The sequence below is a fragment of the Haemaphysalis longicornis genome, unplaced genomic scaffold (assembly GCF_048455015.1).
Source record: "Haemaphysalis longicornis isolate Haplotype H1 unplaced genomic scaffold, Haemaphysalis longicornis Haplotype H1 scaffold_10, whole genome shotgun sequence".
NCBI classification, from domain to species: Eukaryota; Metazoa; Arthropoda; class Arachnida; order Ixodida; family Ixodidae; genus Haemaphysalis; species Haemaphysalis longicornis.
This window is the reverse complement of record NW_027526204.1, coordinates 71819430-71834604: the sequence shown is the minus strand read 5'-3', so window position 1 is coordinate 71834604 and position 15175 is coordinate 71819430. Positions and strand designations below refer to the sequence as shown.

At 51.4% G+C, this 15175-nt stretch overlaps 1 protein-coding gene across 1 annotated transcript in view; it reads left to right on the top strand.

The window, feature by feature from the left end:
• LOC144157786 (abasic site processing protein HMCES-like) overlaps positions 1-15175 on the top strand; it is a 56383-nt gene that overhangs the window by 20788 nt on the left and 20420 nt on the right. Inside the window, exon 5 of the mRNA XM_077688544.1 lies at positions 14627-14756. Within this exon, the coding sequence (XP_077544670.1) occupies positions 14627-14756 (130 nt within the window). The remainder of the gene's footprint in view (positions 1-14626; positions 14757-15175) is intronic.

Below are 15175 nucleotides of genomic sequence, written 5' to 3'. Positions count from 1 at the left end.
AAAAGCGCTCGGAACACTCCAACAAAGGGGTAGTGGTCTTTGTTGAGGAGATGAACAGATTGTTTCGCCGTGGGTATCCGGAAATTACAAAAGAAAAGAAGCTAAGGTTTCTGATGCGAGGGATAAAGCAAGAGCTGTTTGCTTGCCTTGTCTGTAACCCTCCTAAGACGGTGGCCGAATTTACGGTTGAGCCGGCCGTGATGGAGAAGACGCTTGAAGTACAAACGAGGCAGTACGACCGCGTAGCCAATGCACTGGGTTTGCAGACGATCTACACACACGCGAGACCATCCGCGCATGCAGTGGTCAGGGAGGAGCTGCGGAAACTTTTTCCGACGACGCCGCAACCTCAAGTCGCTTCCCTGACTGATGGCATCCGGGAAAAATTTCAACACGCTTTGGAGACTTCTATGCCGTCCGAAGCACCCCGCGAGCAACAAGCTATGACCTACTCCGCAGCTGTTCGTCGACCCCGCCCTGCTCCAATCCCTCAAGAGGCCCCGCCGTATCGCCGTCCACGGTCGCCCGCCCGATCCCCGCTGTCCAAAACCAGACACCGAGAAAGACTGACGTATGGTGAACCCCCGATAATCGTCCGCTGTGCTGCCACTGCGGAGAGGCCTACCACGTCTACCGTCGCTGCCCATACAAGAGACTCGGAATGCGTGGTTTCTATGTCGACGCACCCCTCCCTCTCCTTGGCCAACGACCATGTGAGATCGACGAATCTCTCTCTCGAACCAGCAGTAGCCCAGCCCGTTTCAACCGTTTGTCGTCGTCCTACCCATACCAATCGCTGAACCGCCGTAGAAATGCTGACTTGGCAAGAGGAAGGTTCTCCTGCCAACGCAGGGGAAACTAAAAGCAGCATCGTCTGGAGGTGAATTTCTCAACCGCGGAAAAACGAAAGCCCTATCGTCTGGAGGTGAATTTCTCAACCGCGGAAAAACGAAAGCCCTACAAAGACGCAAAGACTCACAGAAAACCGCGATTCACGACATGCCCTAGGCTCGACCACCCGATCTAACCATGACGTGACTCCCGAACAGGACGACAGCCACACGGCGCGACGTGTACCTAAATTGACCGAGCCTGCCGCTGAGAAGGAAACGACGACGCATAGTGCCCGACCATCAACACGTGCAAGCCGAGATATGACGCCCTGACGCACCTGGAATTTGAGGAACGTGGCGTCCGACGTCCAGTTGTCCATCGATGGCTTTAATCTAGTCGCCCATATAGACACAAGAGCCAACTACTCAGTAATGAGCGGATCATTCGCCTTTAAGCTGAGGAAAGTTACGAAATGGGACGGTCCAGACACGCACAGCAGGAGGCCATCTCGTAACGCCAGGTGGAACGTGCACATCGCGCATCACCAAAGACGGCACCACGTACCCCGCTGCGTTCGTCATTTTGCCTAACTGCTCCCGTGACGTAATTCTCGGAATGGACTTTTTACGGACAACGATGTAATAAGTGATCTGCAGACCAAGTCGATATCTTTCCTCCGATCACTCCATGACGACGGAACCGAACCCCGAACACCGCGCTGCTGTAAGGATCGCCGATGATCATGTCACCCTGCTAACCCGCGCAAGCTTGATGATTGCCGTCTACTGAGAAGATTGTCTCTGACGTCGACGCTGTCGTAGAGATTGACCGAAACGTGCTTCTCGACCATGGTGTCTTCGTTGCAGGAGCCATTGCACACTTTTAGCAAAGCAAATCCCACGTTCTGGTCACTAATGTTGACGTTGGCGCAATTGTAGCGCCCTTGCTCAAATGCTGATACACCTCGGTAACATTAGTGACCAGAACAGCCTAGAATTTCAGAAGAGTTTGCTTATGGAATATGCTGATGGAGCCTAGAATATTCTTCGTTGGTCTACAGTGTTCCGGATATAATTAGACGGTTCGAGTAGCACTCGCGGTGAACGATAAATGACGGCAGAACACACGCCATGGTATTCGATTCACGGACACTCACCTGCGCACGTCACCTTGCTGGCGGCTGCATCGCCGTCTGCGTATTAGTTGTTAGGGGAGCTCAAGTTCGCTCCAATAAACTTGTCTTTCTTTAGAGACAACAGCGTCACCTTTGGCTTCGTGACATCGGGTGAAGGTGCTGGGCATGACGAAGGCGAACGATTGAAACGGGGTGGGCCGCGGCTGGTTCGAGTGAGGCTCGCTTGGCGACTTGCAGAGCGTTTAGTGTGCATGTATACCCTGGCGAATCAAGTGACGTGATCGTGGTCGCCGACTTTAAACGCGCACTCGAAGATGATTTGAAGCTTCAGCATCCCTTCGAAGTGAACCCTGCGCCGCCGCAAGAAAAACGAAAAAAGTTATTGGCCTCGCTGCGTCGCTACAGCGAGTGTTTTTCTTCGAACTCAAAAGTTACGTCATGCACCTCTAGGAAAGCACTAAATAATAACCGAAGATGCAGCCCGACCTACCCGACGGTCACCGTACCGCATGTCTTCACAGGAGGGGGAAGCCATCCGGACACAAGTTGAAGACATGCTCAGCGACATTATACTGCCATTGAAAAGCACCTGGGTTGCCCCGGTCGTACTCGTTAAGAAAGAAAAAAAAACGGCAGAATACGGTTCTGCGTTGAATAACGGTGGCTGAACAAAATCACAAAAAAAGTTGTGTACCCTCTCCCACGAATTGACCACGCCCTCGACCATTTCTGCCAAGCGAAATGGACGTGAAGACAGGCTACTGGCAGTGGACGAAAGAAACCGAGAGAAGACTGCATTCATAACCCCGGATGGTCTAAACAAGTTCAAGGTGATGCTCTTTGGGCTTTGCACAGAACCAGCAAAGTTTACAAGTCATGGACACTGTGCTAGCTGGCGTGAAGTGGCACACATGCCTCGTATACCTCGGCGATGTTGTGGTATTTGCCGGGAATTTCGGTGAACACCTTGAAAGGTTGGAGTCTACTCGAAGCCATTCGTACGCCGGGGTTAACGCTTAAGCTTGAAAAGTGCCGCTTAGCGTTCGAGGAACTATTTTTGGGCTGCGTCGTCAACGCCGCGGGAGTCCTGCCTGACCCGCCGAAAACTTGAAGCTATAGCGAACTTCCCAAGACCGAAAGACAATAAGGGCGGAGGTCGATTCTGTGCGCATACTACCGGCGCTTCATCGCAAACTTCGCACGCATTGCATAGCCAGACACGCGCTTGACGAAAGATACCACCCCTTTCAGCTGGGAAAACGTCAAAAAATTACGCCCACCTCCCCTCGCGGGAACCCTCGTGTGATGCGACGCTGAGGGGGGTTCAAGCGTAAGCGGAGAGCAACCGTCGACCGAAAGGCCGCCGGAGAACGGCACACCGAGCGCGCCCGAAGGAGAGGAGACCGCGGGGAGAGAGAGTACTGCACATGCGCAGCACCACGCGCAGCACCGCCCACCGGCGGAGTGAGAGCGCGCTGGGCCGCACACCCGCAGATGTTGAGAGAGTTCGCTCTCACCTGGGCACGCGCCAGCGCCAGTGCGTCTGCCGCGGCTATGACGCAACACAATTCAACACAATCCACTTTAATCCAATCCAATCCAATCCAAGCCAGTCCAATCGAATCTAATCCAATGCCCCTCGCGAGAGAGTGTTCGCTATCGGAGAGGAGACGAGGAGAGTGGCTGCGGACAACGTACGCACGCGGACAACGGACGCACGCAGGAAGGACAGGGCCGCCGACAAGAGATGCTCTCAGCGTCGCATCTAAAAAGCATTTTGCGAGGTGCAACAACGTCCGCGAAGTCCGCCTGTGCTCGCTCATTTCGACGAAAACACCGAAACGGAAATGCACACGGACGCCGGTGACAGGCTTGGGTGCCGTCCTCGTCCAAAAGCAGAGAGGATGCGCAAAAGTAACGGCGTTTGCCAGCCGTGGTCTCTTGAACGAGGAGTAAAACTGACCCTCAGACAAAGAGTGCCTCGCAATATGGGCCATTCAGAAATTTCGGCTGAACGTGTATGATGGAACATTCAAGGTTGTGACGCACCACCATGAGCTGTGCTGGCTCTCCAATTTGAAGGACCCCTCTGCCTGCCTTGGGCGGTGGAGCTTGCAACTGCTATAGTTCGAAGTTACAATCGTCAATAAAGCCGGCACGAAATACGGCGACGCCGACTGCCTCTTCCGCGCCCCCGTCGACCCTCTACCACTAGACTCCGATGAAGACAGCGCGTTCTTCAAAGTCGTGATGGAGAGCGACCTAGCTTTCAAGCATCGTTCCGACCTAGTGTTAAGCGTCATGATCGACTACCTCCAAAAACCCGACGCCGCCGTTCCTAGGGCGTTGAAACGCAACTTACCAGCATTCTGCCTCAAAAGCTGCCTCCTTGTGAAGAAAAAGTTAAACCCTGAAACACGCACAAATTATCTTGTCATCCCCGCAGATCTTCGTGAGAAAGATTTGGAAGCGTGCCACGACGACCCGTCTTCCGGACATCTCGGCATAGCTCGCACTAATAGAGAGATTAAGGCAAAGTATCATACTAACCCTGCCTTACAACCGATGTGTCCCCCTACGTCCGGAGCTGCAGTGACTGCAAGTGGCGAAAAAACGCCGACGACGAGACCCGCCGGACTTCTGAAGCCACTCGTCGTCCCATCAATGCCCTTCCGGCAGATTGAAATGAGCCTTCTGAACCCGTTTCTTACGTCACGATCCGAGAAGGGGATTATCGTAGCCACAGACTACATGACGCACTACGCATAGACCGCCGCTCTTCCGAAAGAGACTGCACATGAAGTCGCGAAGTTCTTCATAAACCAAGTTGTGCTGCGACATGGAGCCCCAAAAGTCCTAATCACGGACCGCGGAACGGCCTTTACCGCGGAGCTTAAGCAAAGAATCTTACGCTACAGCAACACGGATCACCGAAGAACGATGGCGTACCACCCGCAACGAACGGACCAACGGAACGTCTGAACAAGACAATCACGGATATGCTGTCAGTGTACGTCGACGTTGAACATAGACGAAGTCCTCCCGTATGTCACGTTTGCGTACAACAGAGCGATCCAGGAAACTACGGAAATGACACCATTGGAGCTTGTCTACGGTAGACGGCCAACTACGATGCTTGACGTCATGTTTCCGCACGTAGAAGACGACGACCTCAACGCTGCCGTCTTAAGGATACCTTCAGCGTGCGAAGGAGGCCCGCCAGCTCGCTCGAGTTCGTACAACGTACCAGCAGCAGGTGGATGCGGGGCGCTGCAACCTCCGACGCCGAGACGCCGAGTACCGCCTAGGGGATCGTGAGGGGGTTTGGACTCCCATCCGATGACGCGGACTCAGTGAGAAGCTTCTGCAGCAGTATTTCGGACCTTACCAAGATTCTACGACGTGTTGACCAAGGTAGTACCTACGAAGTGATCCTCGATGGTGATTCCGGAACATCACGACGACGCACGCGGCCCGAAGTCGTCCACGTCGTCCGCCCTTACTGCGCAAGATGACGGAATTTTTTCTCTTTGTTCGGACTGTCGCTTTATTTTAGCATCGGGTCGATGCACCCTTGGAGAAAGGGTAATGGAGCGAACCATGGATTGGGTTGGTTTGTTTTGTTTTGTTTTTGCCGCCCGGTCGTGCCAGGCTTTGCTATCGGTGTGGCAAGTGAAGCGGGTGTTCCATTCTTTCTTACTTATGCCGCCGGGTTCGCATTTGATAGGGACAGTGTTTCGCCCTAACGTCACTAGCCGAGAATAATCTGTGATCAACAGAGTTCTCGCTGTAATTCGACGGTTCGAGAAGCCCTCGCGCCGAAAGATAAATGCCCGCAGAGCGGACTCTGTGGCATTCTATTCGCCGACACTAGTCTGTGCTCATCACTTTGTTGACGGCTGCTTCACCGTCTGTGTGTTGAGTTGTTAGGGGAGCACAGAGTTCGCTCCAGTAAACTTGTTTTCCTTCAAGACAGCTGCGTCGTCTCTGGCTACGTAACAATACGGAAGAGGTTATTGTCTTGCGACCGCCCATTACCGGAAACGTTGCGAACACGAGGCAGTCTGTCGCTAACCTCGACACCATACCACGGGCGAGCACAAGGTTACTCAGGAGCGGCGCAAGCACTTTCATGTTTTATGCAGTGGGAGTCTTGGAACTTAGCCGATGTCCCACGGAAGGTTTCATGCCTTATATATACGTGTGCTCATTCCAAGGTTGTAAAAGGGTGACTCGCGACGTCTGCATTGAAGAACTCGCGTTCCAGATATCGGCGTCATCGTGTTTAAGAGTAGCGTCTAAGACTAAGCAGGCCTCCTCCTTGAGCTATTATCAGGCTCTTTTGTGGGGCGTAGGCTACGAGCTCCTAAACGGCATGCGCAAACGCAGCGTGTACAGGAACCTTTGTCGAAGAAGAAAAAAATCGTCGCCATGCCTTACACGGATGGGTAAGCCACAGGGTAAAATAAAATCAGGACAGGTGTAGACCTAACAAATTATGTAGCCTTTGCTAGAAAGTAAACTAGGGCGGCTCTGCGCCAAAACAATGCTCTAAGCCCCCCGACCATTCGTAAATTTATTGAGATGTGGTTATTGCGGGTTACTGCCTTACGCTTCTATGTAAGGCAGACTAGAGGCTGTAACGACGTCGACTGCGGCAGAACGCATGGAATGTGCACAGCTCCTCAGGATGCTCACTTAATGTGCATCACAGAATTAAGCAGTGCCACACTGCTGGGCCGGCACAAGGACAGGAGGAGGGACGAAATAAAGGAAGCACAGGATATTGGAGAGGCGAAGGTATTGTGAGCCACCTTCCATTTTCCGTCAGCGGTTCTCCGTACTGGGACGTAAAAGTGTTTATGCTTGAGCGTGGTCCGTTGACATGCGGAAAAAATATCAATATCGAGCACACGTGGGCGTTTGCCCCGTGGGGAGCGCTCGGCGTCGGCCAGCTCTGCTTTCGAAACCACTCTGCCTAGCGCTTGTGTTGTGCTGTCTCGCGTGCTCCCCTTCTCGCCGGTTCATGTGTGTTTGTGCCTGAAGGGGGGGGGGGGGCACAGAAAAGCTCGCGCTACGGACGCCAAATTCGCGAAGCCGGTTAAGGGGGGACACACGGGTCGGACCAAAAATTGGCGAAAAAATCCGGTTTTTTGAAAGTGGCATTTTCGGAATCCTCAAGTCTTTCTGCCTAAGTCTGCTATGTTTCAAACCTCGGGAACTAGTATTTCGCTCGCAATAACAATTCAAAACAGTTGCGCGAGCCCAATGCGCGCAAAAGCGAACGCTAAAACGGTACTTTTGTCACGTCGCGCAGCCGTTTTCCCCCTGGAGCGACAGGCGCCATCGCGGTGTCATTTGAAAGAGCGCTCTTCCCGCTTCAATCGCCCGCCACTGCTGTCCCGCTTCGTCCACCCGGTAAAGAGAAAATAAGCATTGAAAAAAAGTAAAACTCGAGGCCTGATTGGACGTTGGGCGCACGTGATGCCACGGCGCGATTGGATTGGCCGAGTGCGGCGCGGGCCGTCTGCTTAGCGTGCGGGCGCATCGGTTGCCTGGAAGTGCCGCCGCCATCTCTCTTGTGTGCGAACGGCAGCGAAAACGCAAACCGATGCCTGGTTCGGCGAAAAAACATCATACGCGGAAGAAGTATGGCAAGAAAAGGAAGAAGTCCCGAGTGAACAACTTCAAGAAGCGTTCCGCATCAGTGGAAACTGGAGAGATAGCACGCGACCCTGAGCGTAATGCTGGAGCCAACGGAGCCGTCGATGTGCCTGACAGCCAGATAGGCCTAGCAGCCCCGACGGATCCGCCGGGACCGAGCCAGCGCGTTCGACTAGATACAGCGATGCGGCAGCCGTCTGAAGTGCGCGAGAAAAAAGCGAAAGCTGAAAAGCGCCTACATGACCTTGCGTCAAAACCAGCAATAAAGAGAAAGATGGATTGCTTTGCTTCTGAAAGCCCCGACGTTGCGACCGGCCCCGTTGACGATACGAACTTCGTCATTGCAAGCCTGAACTCGTTGAACGGCTTGATGAATGGTGTAAAGTGTAAAACGTGCGGCGGGAACGTTAGCGTCTCCACTGGTGAACGCGAATACGGCCTCGCGGTGAAATTGTGCCTTGAATGCGCGAACTGCGGAGTCGTGTCGTCGATGTGGAGTTCTCCGCGTGTTGAAGGGGAACAGAAGGTGAACCCCTTCGTAGTGAACGTACTGGCTGCACGCGCGATGCAGTCGAGCGGAAATCGTTAAACGGCGCTAAACGTCTTTGCCGAGATGAACATTTCCCATCGTGGGCTGCATACGAAGACGGGGCAGCACTACGTAAAAACAAAGCTGACCCCTGCTGCTACTCGTGCAGCCGACAGTGTCACGACTGAGTCCGCGCAGTCCGTTCGTGAACTTTACCGCGAGCTCGACACCGACAATCCGGGAAACATCGCCGTTTCCTACGACGGTTCATGGATGACTCACGGACACACATCCCACATCGGCGTCGGGACCGTGATCGAACTTTTTACGGGGCTCGTGCTGGACTACGTGGTCCTGAGCAGCTGAATCGGGTCGAAAGCGAGCAGCGGCTGAAAATGTCCAGCGAGCGGTGAAAAAGCGGCACACCAATGCTGGAAAGCAAACAGACTACATCCCTGGAGGCTACTAACTCTCAATCATAAATATGTACATACTAATTGCTGTTGTCAATTAATCTCATGTAGTTTGTTTTTTGCCATTTCCTCAAAACACAAATTTTGCACTCCACTCAGTTTTAAGGCCTCAATATCTCTGCATGTATGGCAGGTAGAGCTATAATTTTTTTTTGCACCAGGAAGCTAAATATGCGTACTGTGCACTAATGGGTGCAGATGTATGAAAATGAGCTTTAATAATTACTTATTTTGCATTTTATCCTCCACCACTAATGGCCACCATCTCAACACCGATTTTCAATGAGCTGTAAAACTGCTACTAAAGCCAAGTGCTCCCATTAGTTCATTGCTTATGCATTTGACTACCCAATCATGTGTTCAAAACATTTTTTTATGGACCACTTTTTTTTAATAAATTTAGGCCTTAAAAAATGGCGGCTAATTAGTAATTATCTCTAAAACTAATTGACTTTTGCAAAAACTGATTGGATATTTGGAATCAGCACAAAAAAACTGTACAAGAGTGCATAGTTTCACCAAAATTGGATAAGAAATAAAAAAAAAATAGATTAAAGACCCACTTCCCCCCTTAATTGACACCTGTTCTAGCGTGTGATAACGCGGCTCACTTTGCGAGAGATGTGAAACGCTGCGGTCAAAACCATCCGGGCCTGCTAGTCATGGCAAACTTCAGCGTCAAGTTCGGAAACCAATGTCAGGTGCACCAGCCGGGTCTCCGTCGAGGGCGAGGGGCCGCAAGCTCTGCTGTTGCTCCAGCCTTGGACCAGTAGGGCAAGCAGCACCATCTTTTATAGCTGGCTGCATACTTTGCTGATAGATCCTTACATAATTTCCTGTTCGATTTTGGGTGTTAGCCAGCGCCACCTATGTCTACATTACGTAGCGTACCGGAAGCAGACGCCGTTCTAAGAATAATGCAGGAGCATTTACATATGCATTTATGTTTTGTACCAAACAGCAAGCTTAACAGCAAGCTTAGTATACTGCCGGTCTAAAAAAGCAAGAAATTGTTAGCTAGTGGAGGTAATTTTAGGTCAGCACCGTTACTGCTGGCGTCATCTCTCATCGGCAGCACGCGGACATAGGCGCACCATATACATACGAACAGGGTTCAAGGGTGGAACACATGGGTGGAAAGTGATGCGTCTCCGCACGCGTCTCCGCCCCGAGAACCGGCTTGGTTTGAATCAAGGCGGAAATGTGGGCGAGTCGGCTGCTGGATGACCCGCCGCACCGACAGGTTCTGGGTGCATCCAACCGGGTAGATATTCTGACGCACCGCATCGGGAACCGGGTGGCGCGGACGGACATGTGTCCCTCGCTGCAGCCCTTCAGCCGCACCCCCTCCTCGCTCTTTCTTTCTTTCTCGCGGATTATCCTTTCCTCTATGCTTCCGCCGATTTTACGAACTGGATTGGAGCGGCATTGGGGAATATGACTGCGGATATTTGAACATAATTCCGACGAAGCGTTAAGAAATTTTGAAAAGAAAACAAAGTAATAAATGATACAAGACCCCCTTAAAAGGACACTGAAATGAATTTGTCAATCTCCGGGTCTGCTTGCACTACTTAGACTGGCTCAAAGTACTACACTTTTCATCCTTTATCCGTTTGAGAAGCCGGTTATTATTTTATAAAGCGGGAAACACGATAAACTACCATGCGCGTTCTGTGGCGGCCGCACCAACTAAAGGCTGCGACGACAGGAGGAGGTGCACCTTGATTGGACGATGTCCAAGGTTCGGATTCAAACAAGTTTCGGTTTCGGTTCTGTAAAACATTGATAGAGGCTTCCGTCAAAACCTCTGTCAATTAGTGTCTAAATAATATACGGGTGGTGAAAACACGCGGCTTTGAACATTATCTCCATGCTGTGTACTATGAATATTGTTTCCTAGTAGATCTCCGTGATTAGTTTTGCATGTTCTGTAATCTTAGTAGTTTGAAGTCACAGGACAATTTTCCCTATTTATTGCTTGTCAAACAAATGCATGGGTTGTTTTCAGCGCTTTATACGTGTGCTTTCTGCGCCGTTTCGTGCTCGGTTGTGTATCAACTGGCCAGGCTGCAATCCGTATTGCATTCAAAATAATTTACTGTTACTGTCATTTGGAGAAAGGGGGGGGGGAAGCAAACTCATATTTCTTGTCTATTTATTGCTGTGGGGGATTTCTAACCTCGTGTGGGACACCCTTGAAGGCACTGCCGGACTGGCCACAAACAGCCCGTAGGTGCTTGTCGTCATATACACAACTGACAGCTGTGCACAGTAGCCTGTACCCTGGCGTGGTGTATGCAAGGGTGCTCAGAAATCCTTAACTGTCGCCCACAGTCAGTGCCCTGCATTCACAAGGCCGTAAAAAGGGGTGTTCTGATGTATTAAAATACTCATTCTACCCAAGGTGCAATTTTGAACGCCCAGGGCGGTTCAGGGTATATACGAGATAGCAGGAGGATGCGGTGTTTAATGTGTGGGACGCCACGATACAACAGAAGCTGTGGTAAACACGCCTAGCCTTGAGGCTAATCGGGGTTCCACCCCACTTTTCCGTGGTAGGCCACTTGGGTTAAGCAAGTGACGCAAGCAATTGATGTGGAGGGGACGGGGGCCATCAATAAGAGCGAGTGTGTACACCCTTCTTCGCTTAGGGCACTAGGAGAATGTTCTTTGCTTTAGGAAATCGCGCACGAAAGTTAAGAAAAACAACATTCCGCTCCTGGACTCGCAGAAAAGCGGGAGAGCGCACCGTCGCCAAATGGGCATCCGGGAACCTTACCCTTATCGCTTCTAACACGCTTCACGGCCCACATCAAGCGACGATCGTGACTAGGAAGACAGACCAAGTAAACGAGAACGATTTTGAGTTCCCCAAAGTTTCTAAAAGCGCACCGTTTTCATACACAATGCTGCGCTTGGTGAAATATGCGCAGTAAATATTTCTTATTGGTGCAGACTATATGCACTTGTCCCGTCATTTTTTTCACTCCCTTCGAAACAGGTCTCGCACAACCTGTTACAAACCTAAACAAAAATTCTGTATCGCTTTTGCTATTCTACCATAAAGAAATATTAATACGTTGGCTATGATACGCTGATCACTCTAACATCAAAGCATAGTAATATGCGCCAGTATTTGATGCAGTACTAATGACCGAAAACACTACGCTAGTCAATGGCTGCAAACGAGGGAACGAACGCGAAAAAGTTTTATTCATACAAGTACGTCAGCTAGCTAGTACGAGATACCCTAACTGCTCGTTAATTGGAAGTCGGTTACTTCGAACTTACTCTCGAACTGAAACCCTGGTCCCAGCACTGCCCTGCAATTCGAACACGTCAGTATCCAGAACGGTTAATTCGGACTCGAATCCCCTGGTTTCCATCGCTCCTTGCAGATGGAGTTGGCCCAGAGTGATTACAATCTGTTGCAAATCCAAACCGAACAAAATTTGCTCGAAAATAAAAACGAAACAAGAAATTAAAGCCGTTTTACTCAATGTGAAAACTTTCGGAAGTGCAGAGCAGCGATTCGATATGGGCTGTACCGCCGTTATCCACTTACTGTTACCACCCCATGCAATTAGAATTTTTCTGCCTTCGCAGTGCTCGCGCGCCCCCTGCCTGAAACGGCGCCAGAGGGAGTTCTGGATTACATTGGATTGGATTGGGCTGCCTTGGATTGGATTGGATTTGAATTGTGGATTGGACGATAAGCAGCAGTAAGCATGATAATCAGCTAATCCTAGACATCCACGAAAGCTAAGAATAACCACCTAAACCTTAGCTCACTCAACATATATCCTGGCATGGCCGCTTGGCTTTCGAAGCCGCTGGGTTACGCCGCGGCGAAGGAACCGGGCAGGCTACACCGGAACGCCGTAGCGATATGCTTGGTTCCGGCGAGCGAGCTAGGACGACAAGGCGAGCGCCTAAAGTGCTCTGCACTTCAAAAAAAAAAAAAAAGCGTAGCGTGCGTGCTACGCTGCAGCCACAGCCTATTTCACTTCCGAAGCAGGCGCCGCGCCGCAGCCGCCAGTGCGCAACACATGCCGTTGCAGGTTTTAAATGCAGAGCATTTCAGTAACTCACGATGTCACCCGCGTTGACGTCCGTAGTCCGCACCGTCGTTGTCCCTACTATATATATATAAAAAAAATACTATCCGGCGCCCGGTTTCGATCCCTCGACCCTGCGGGCGGAACGCAATGTTGTACATGGTGCTCTACCCACTGCGCCACAAAGCCGACACAGAATAGGACGCTGCGAACGCGCCTTATATCGTTGACTCATTCAAATTACTACTGACGAGCGCTCTCTCGTCAGCAGTTGCCACAAGTGCAACAACATTAACGTAACGCAAACTACTTAACGTCGTGCGCCCCCGGAAATTCTCTGCATTTGATCGTGCCCCTCGCGAGGGGGATGTTTCACTGCGTCTTCTCTCGGTCGCGGGACCCGTGTTTTCTAAATTGGCTTCCAATTTTCGAATCGGATTGATGGTGCGGACAGAAATTGAGTCAACTGGCAGTGCATCAGGGCGGTCAACGATTGCTACCGCATACGCATCATAGTGGCGGTAGTCAGCCGCGTCCACATAATGTCCGGTCGGACGGGGAGTCGCTTATTCAGCGCGCGCACCCTTTGCTCCCGCCGCCCCATGTGGTAAGTTGGGTGCATATTCCTTGTGCGGGGTCGCTGTGTAGTGTCGTAGCGCCTAATTCAAGTCCAGCCGCGGATTGTTTGTCTTCTGCCCCTGCGCTGTGGCGCAATGTCTATTCATTCTAGCGCTCGCAATATTATTGCCCCCTTCGAGTTCCAATGAACGAGCTTTTACTGCAAATACAATGCAGTGGACGACAAGGCCAGCGGTGCGGCCACACCTGATACACTCTGCGGTAACGTACGGCTGTGTTGCAAACTAACGGTATGCAGTGAGACAGACGAATTAAAAGTGCGAGCCGATGTCAGAGAGAAAAGGAAACGAGCGCACTTTTAGGGATTCCAGACGTGAAAAGTATCGCACACATGAGGCTGTCAAAAGAGGGTCTCGAGTCCAAAGGGATTTTCGTCTGGTCAGGTTGGAATTGCACCCCTGCACTGAAGACAGCTGCATTCCTTTACTTTAACGGGTAACCGTCACTTGATACAAGAAGCATAGTGTTGGTTACACATGGATTACGCTGCGGTATAGTCCGAACGAAATGGAATGACCCAGACACAGATAAATGTGCGCATGATATTCGAAGCGTTTTGCGTAAACAAAGTTCCCTGATTGCGTTAAAAATTCCCGCGCCTTCCCGCGAGGGGAACACGAGTAAATGCAGAGCATTGGGGGTCGTTAACGCCGCGTAAAGTCGCGTTAGGGTGGGTAGTTGGGTCGTAGTTGCGTTGGTGTTGGTTTGGGGTAGAGAGAGGAGAGTAAAGTCGCGTAAGGGTGGAGCGAGCGTCAACCAAGGAAGGAGGGAGCAACGCCGTGACTGAAGCACGAGCGACCGCTAGCCGCTTTATATTTGCAGCGCGCGCAGTAGAGGGAGAGCAGTACGGGGGGGAGAGCGCGCATGCGCAAGCAGCGCGCGCCCTTCCACGCCCCACCGCGCTGCTATCACGCACCTGTTACGCCGAGACCGCGACGGAGCGAACGGGCTGACTAGGACGCATGCGCGCGCCAGCTGCTGTTGAGAGAGAGGAGGGAAGGACGAGAGGCGCACCTGCTGCGGACGCGGAGCTGTGGACGCCGTCCGACGCAGGAAGAGGCGAGGCTAAGAAATGCTCTGCATTTAAAATTCATTTCAGCGGGTTTTCACTCTGTCTTTGAGGCCACGATGGCAGAGCCGCGACTACTGGGTCGCAGGTGGTCAAAGGGCGAAATGCTATTCAGTTGTATTCAGCAAGCGGAGTCTCGGTAAGCAGCGTGCTTTCTATTCGTTATTGCTGTCGCACTGCCATCTAAAATGTAACCACAGCCTCCACGTATCTTACCCGAAGGTACTACGAGGCCCGAAGGTCCTCCCGGAGTGGGCGCCGCATGTATTTCGTCCGTTTCCCCGACGAACCCCAGGCAGCAGCTCCGCGGGTTCTGCTCCTGGCGGGGCTCTTCGACGGACAAGAAACAGAGGTATTTCACGAACATACGTTTTTGTAGAATTAAAAAAAATGTATCGCTGCATGTACAATACATCCGCAGTTTAAATAATAGTGGAATTCATAAGTAAAATCTATGCATGCTAAATGAAACAGTGAAAGCAGAGAGTGCATTTTGCCATATCTGAGCGGTGATAGAAATGTAAAAACGTTGTTCAATACTGTGAGGCAGTATGTTCTTAGCTAAGAACCTTGAGCCCCGCATCTGCAATCATTCGAAGCAGCACGCGGCGTTTTGACTGCGAAGCTCCACCCTAAGAGCGTTGTAAGTGTTGAGTCGGCAGTTTTCAACCGTTCGACATAGGGGGCGGCTTTGCTTATCAACCACATAAAGACTCAGTAAAGATTGTTGTGGTTCGTTTCCCCGAAGTCCGGTGTCGATCAGGAACCCAA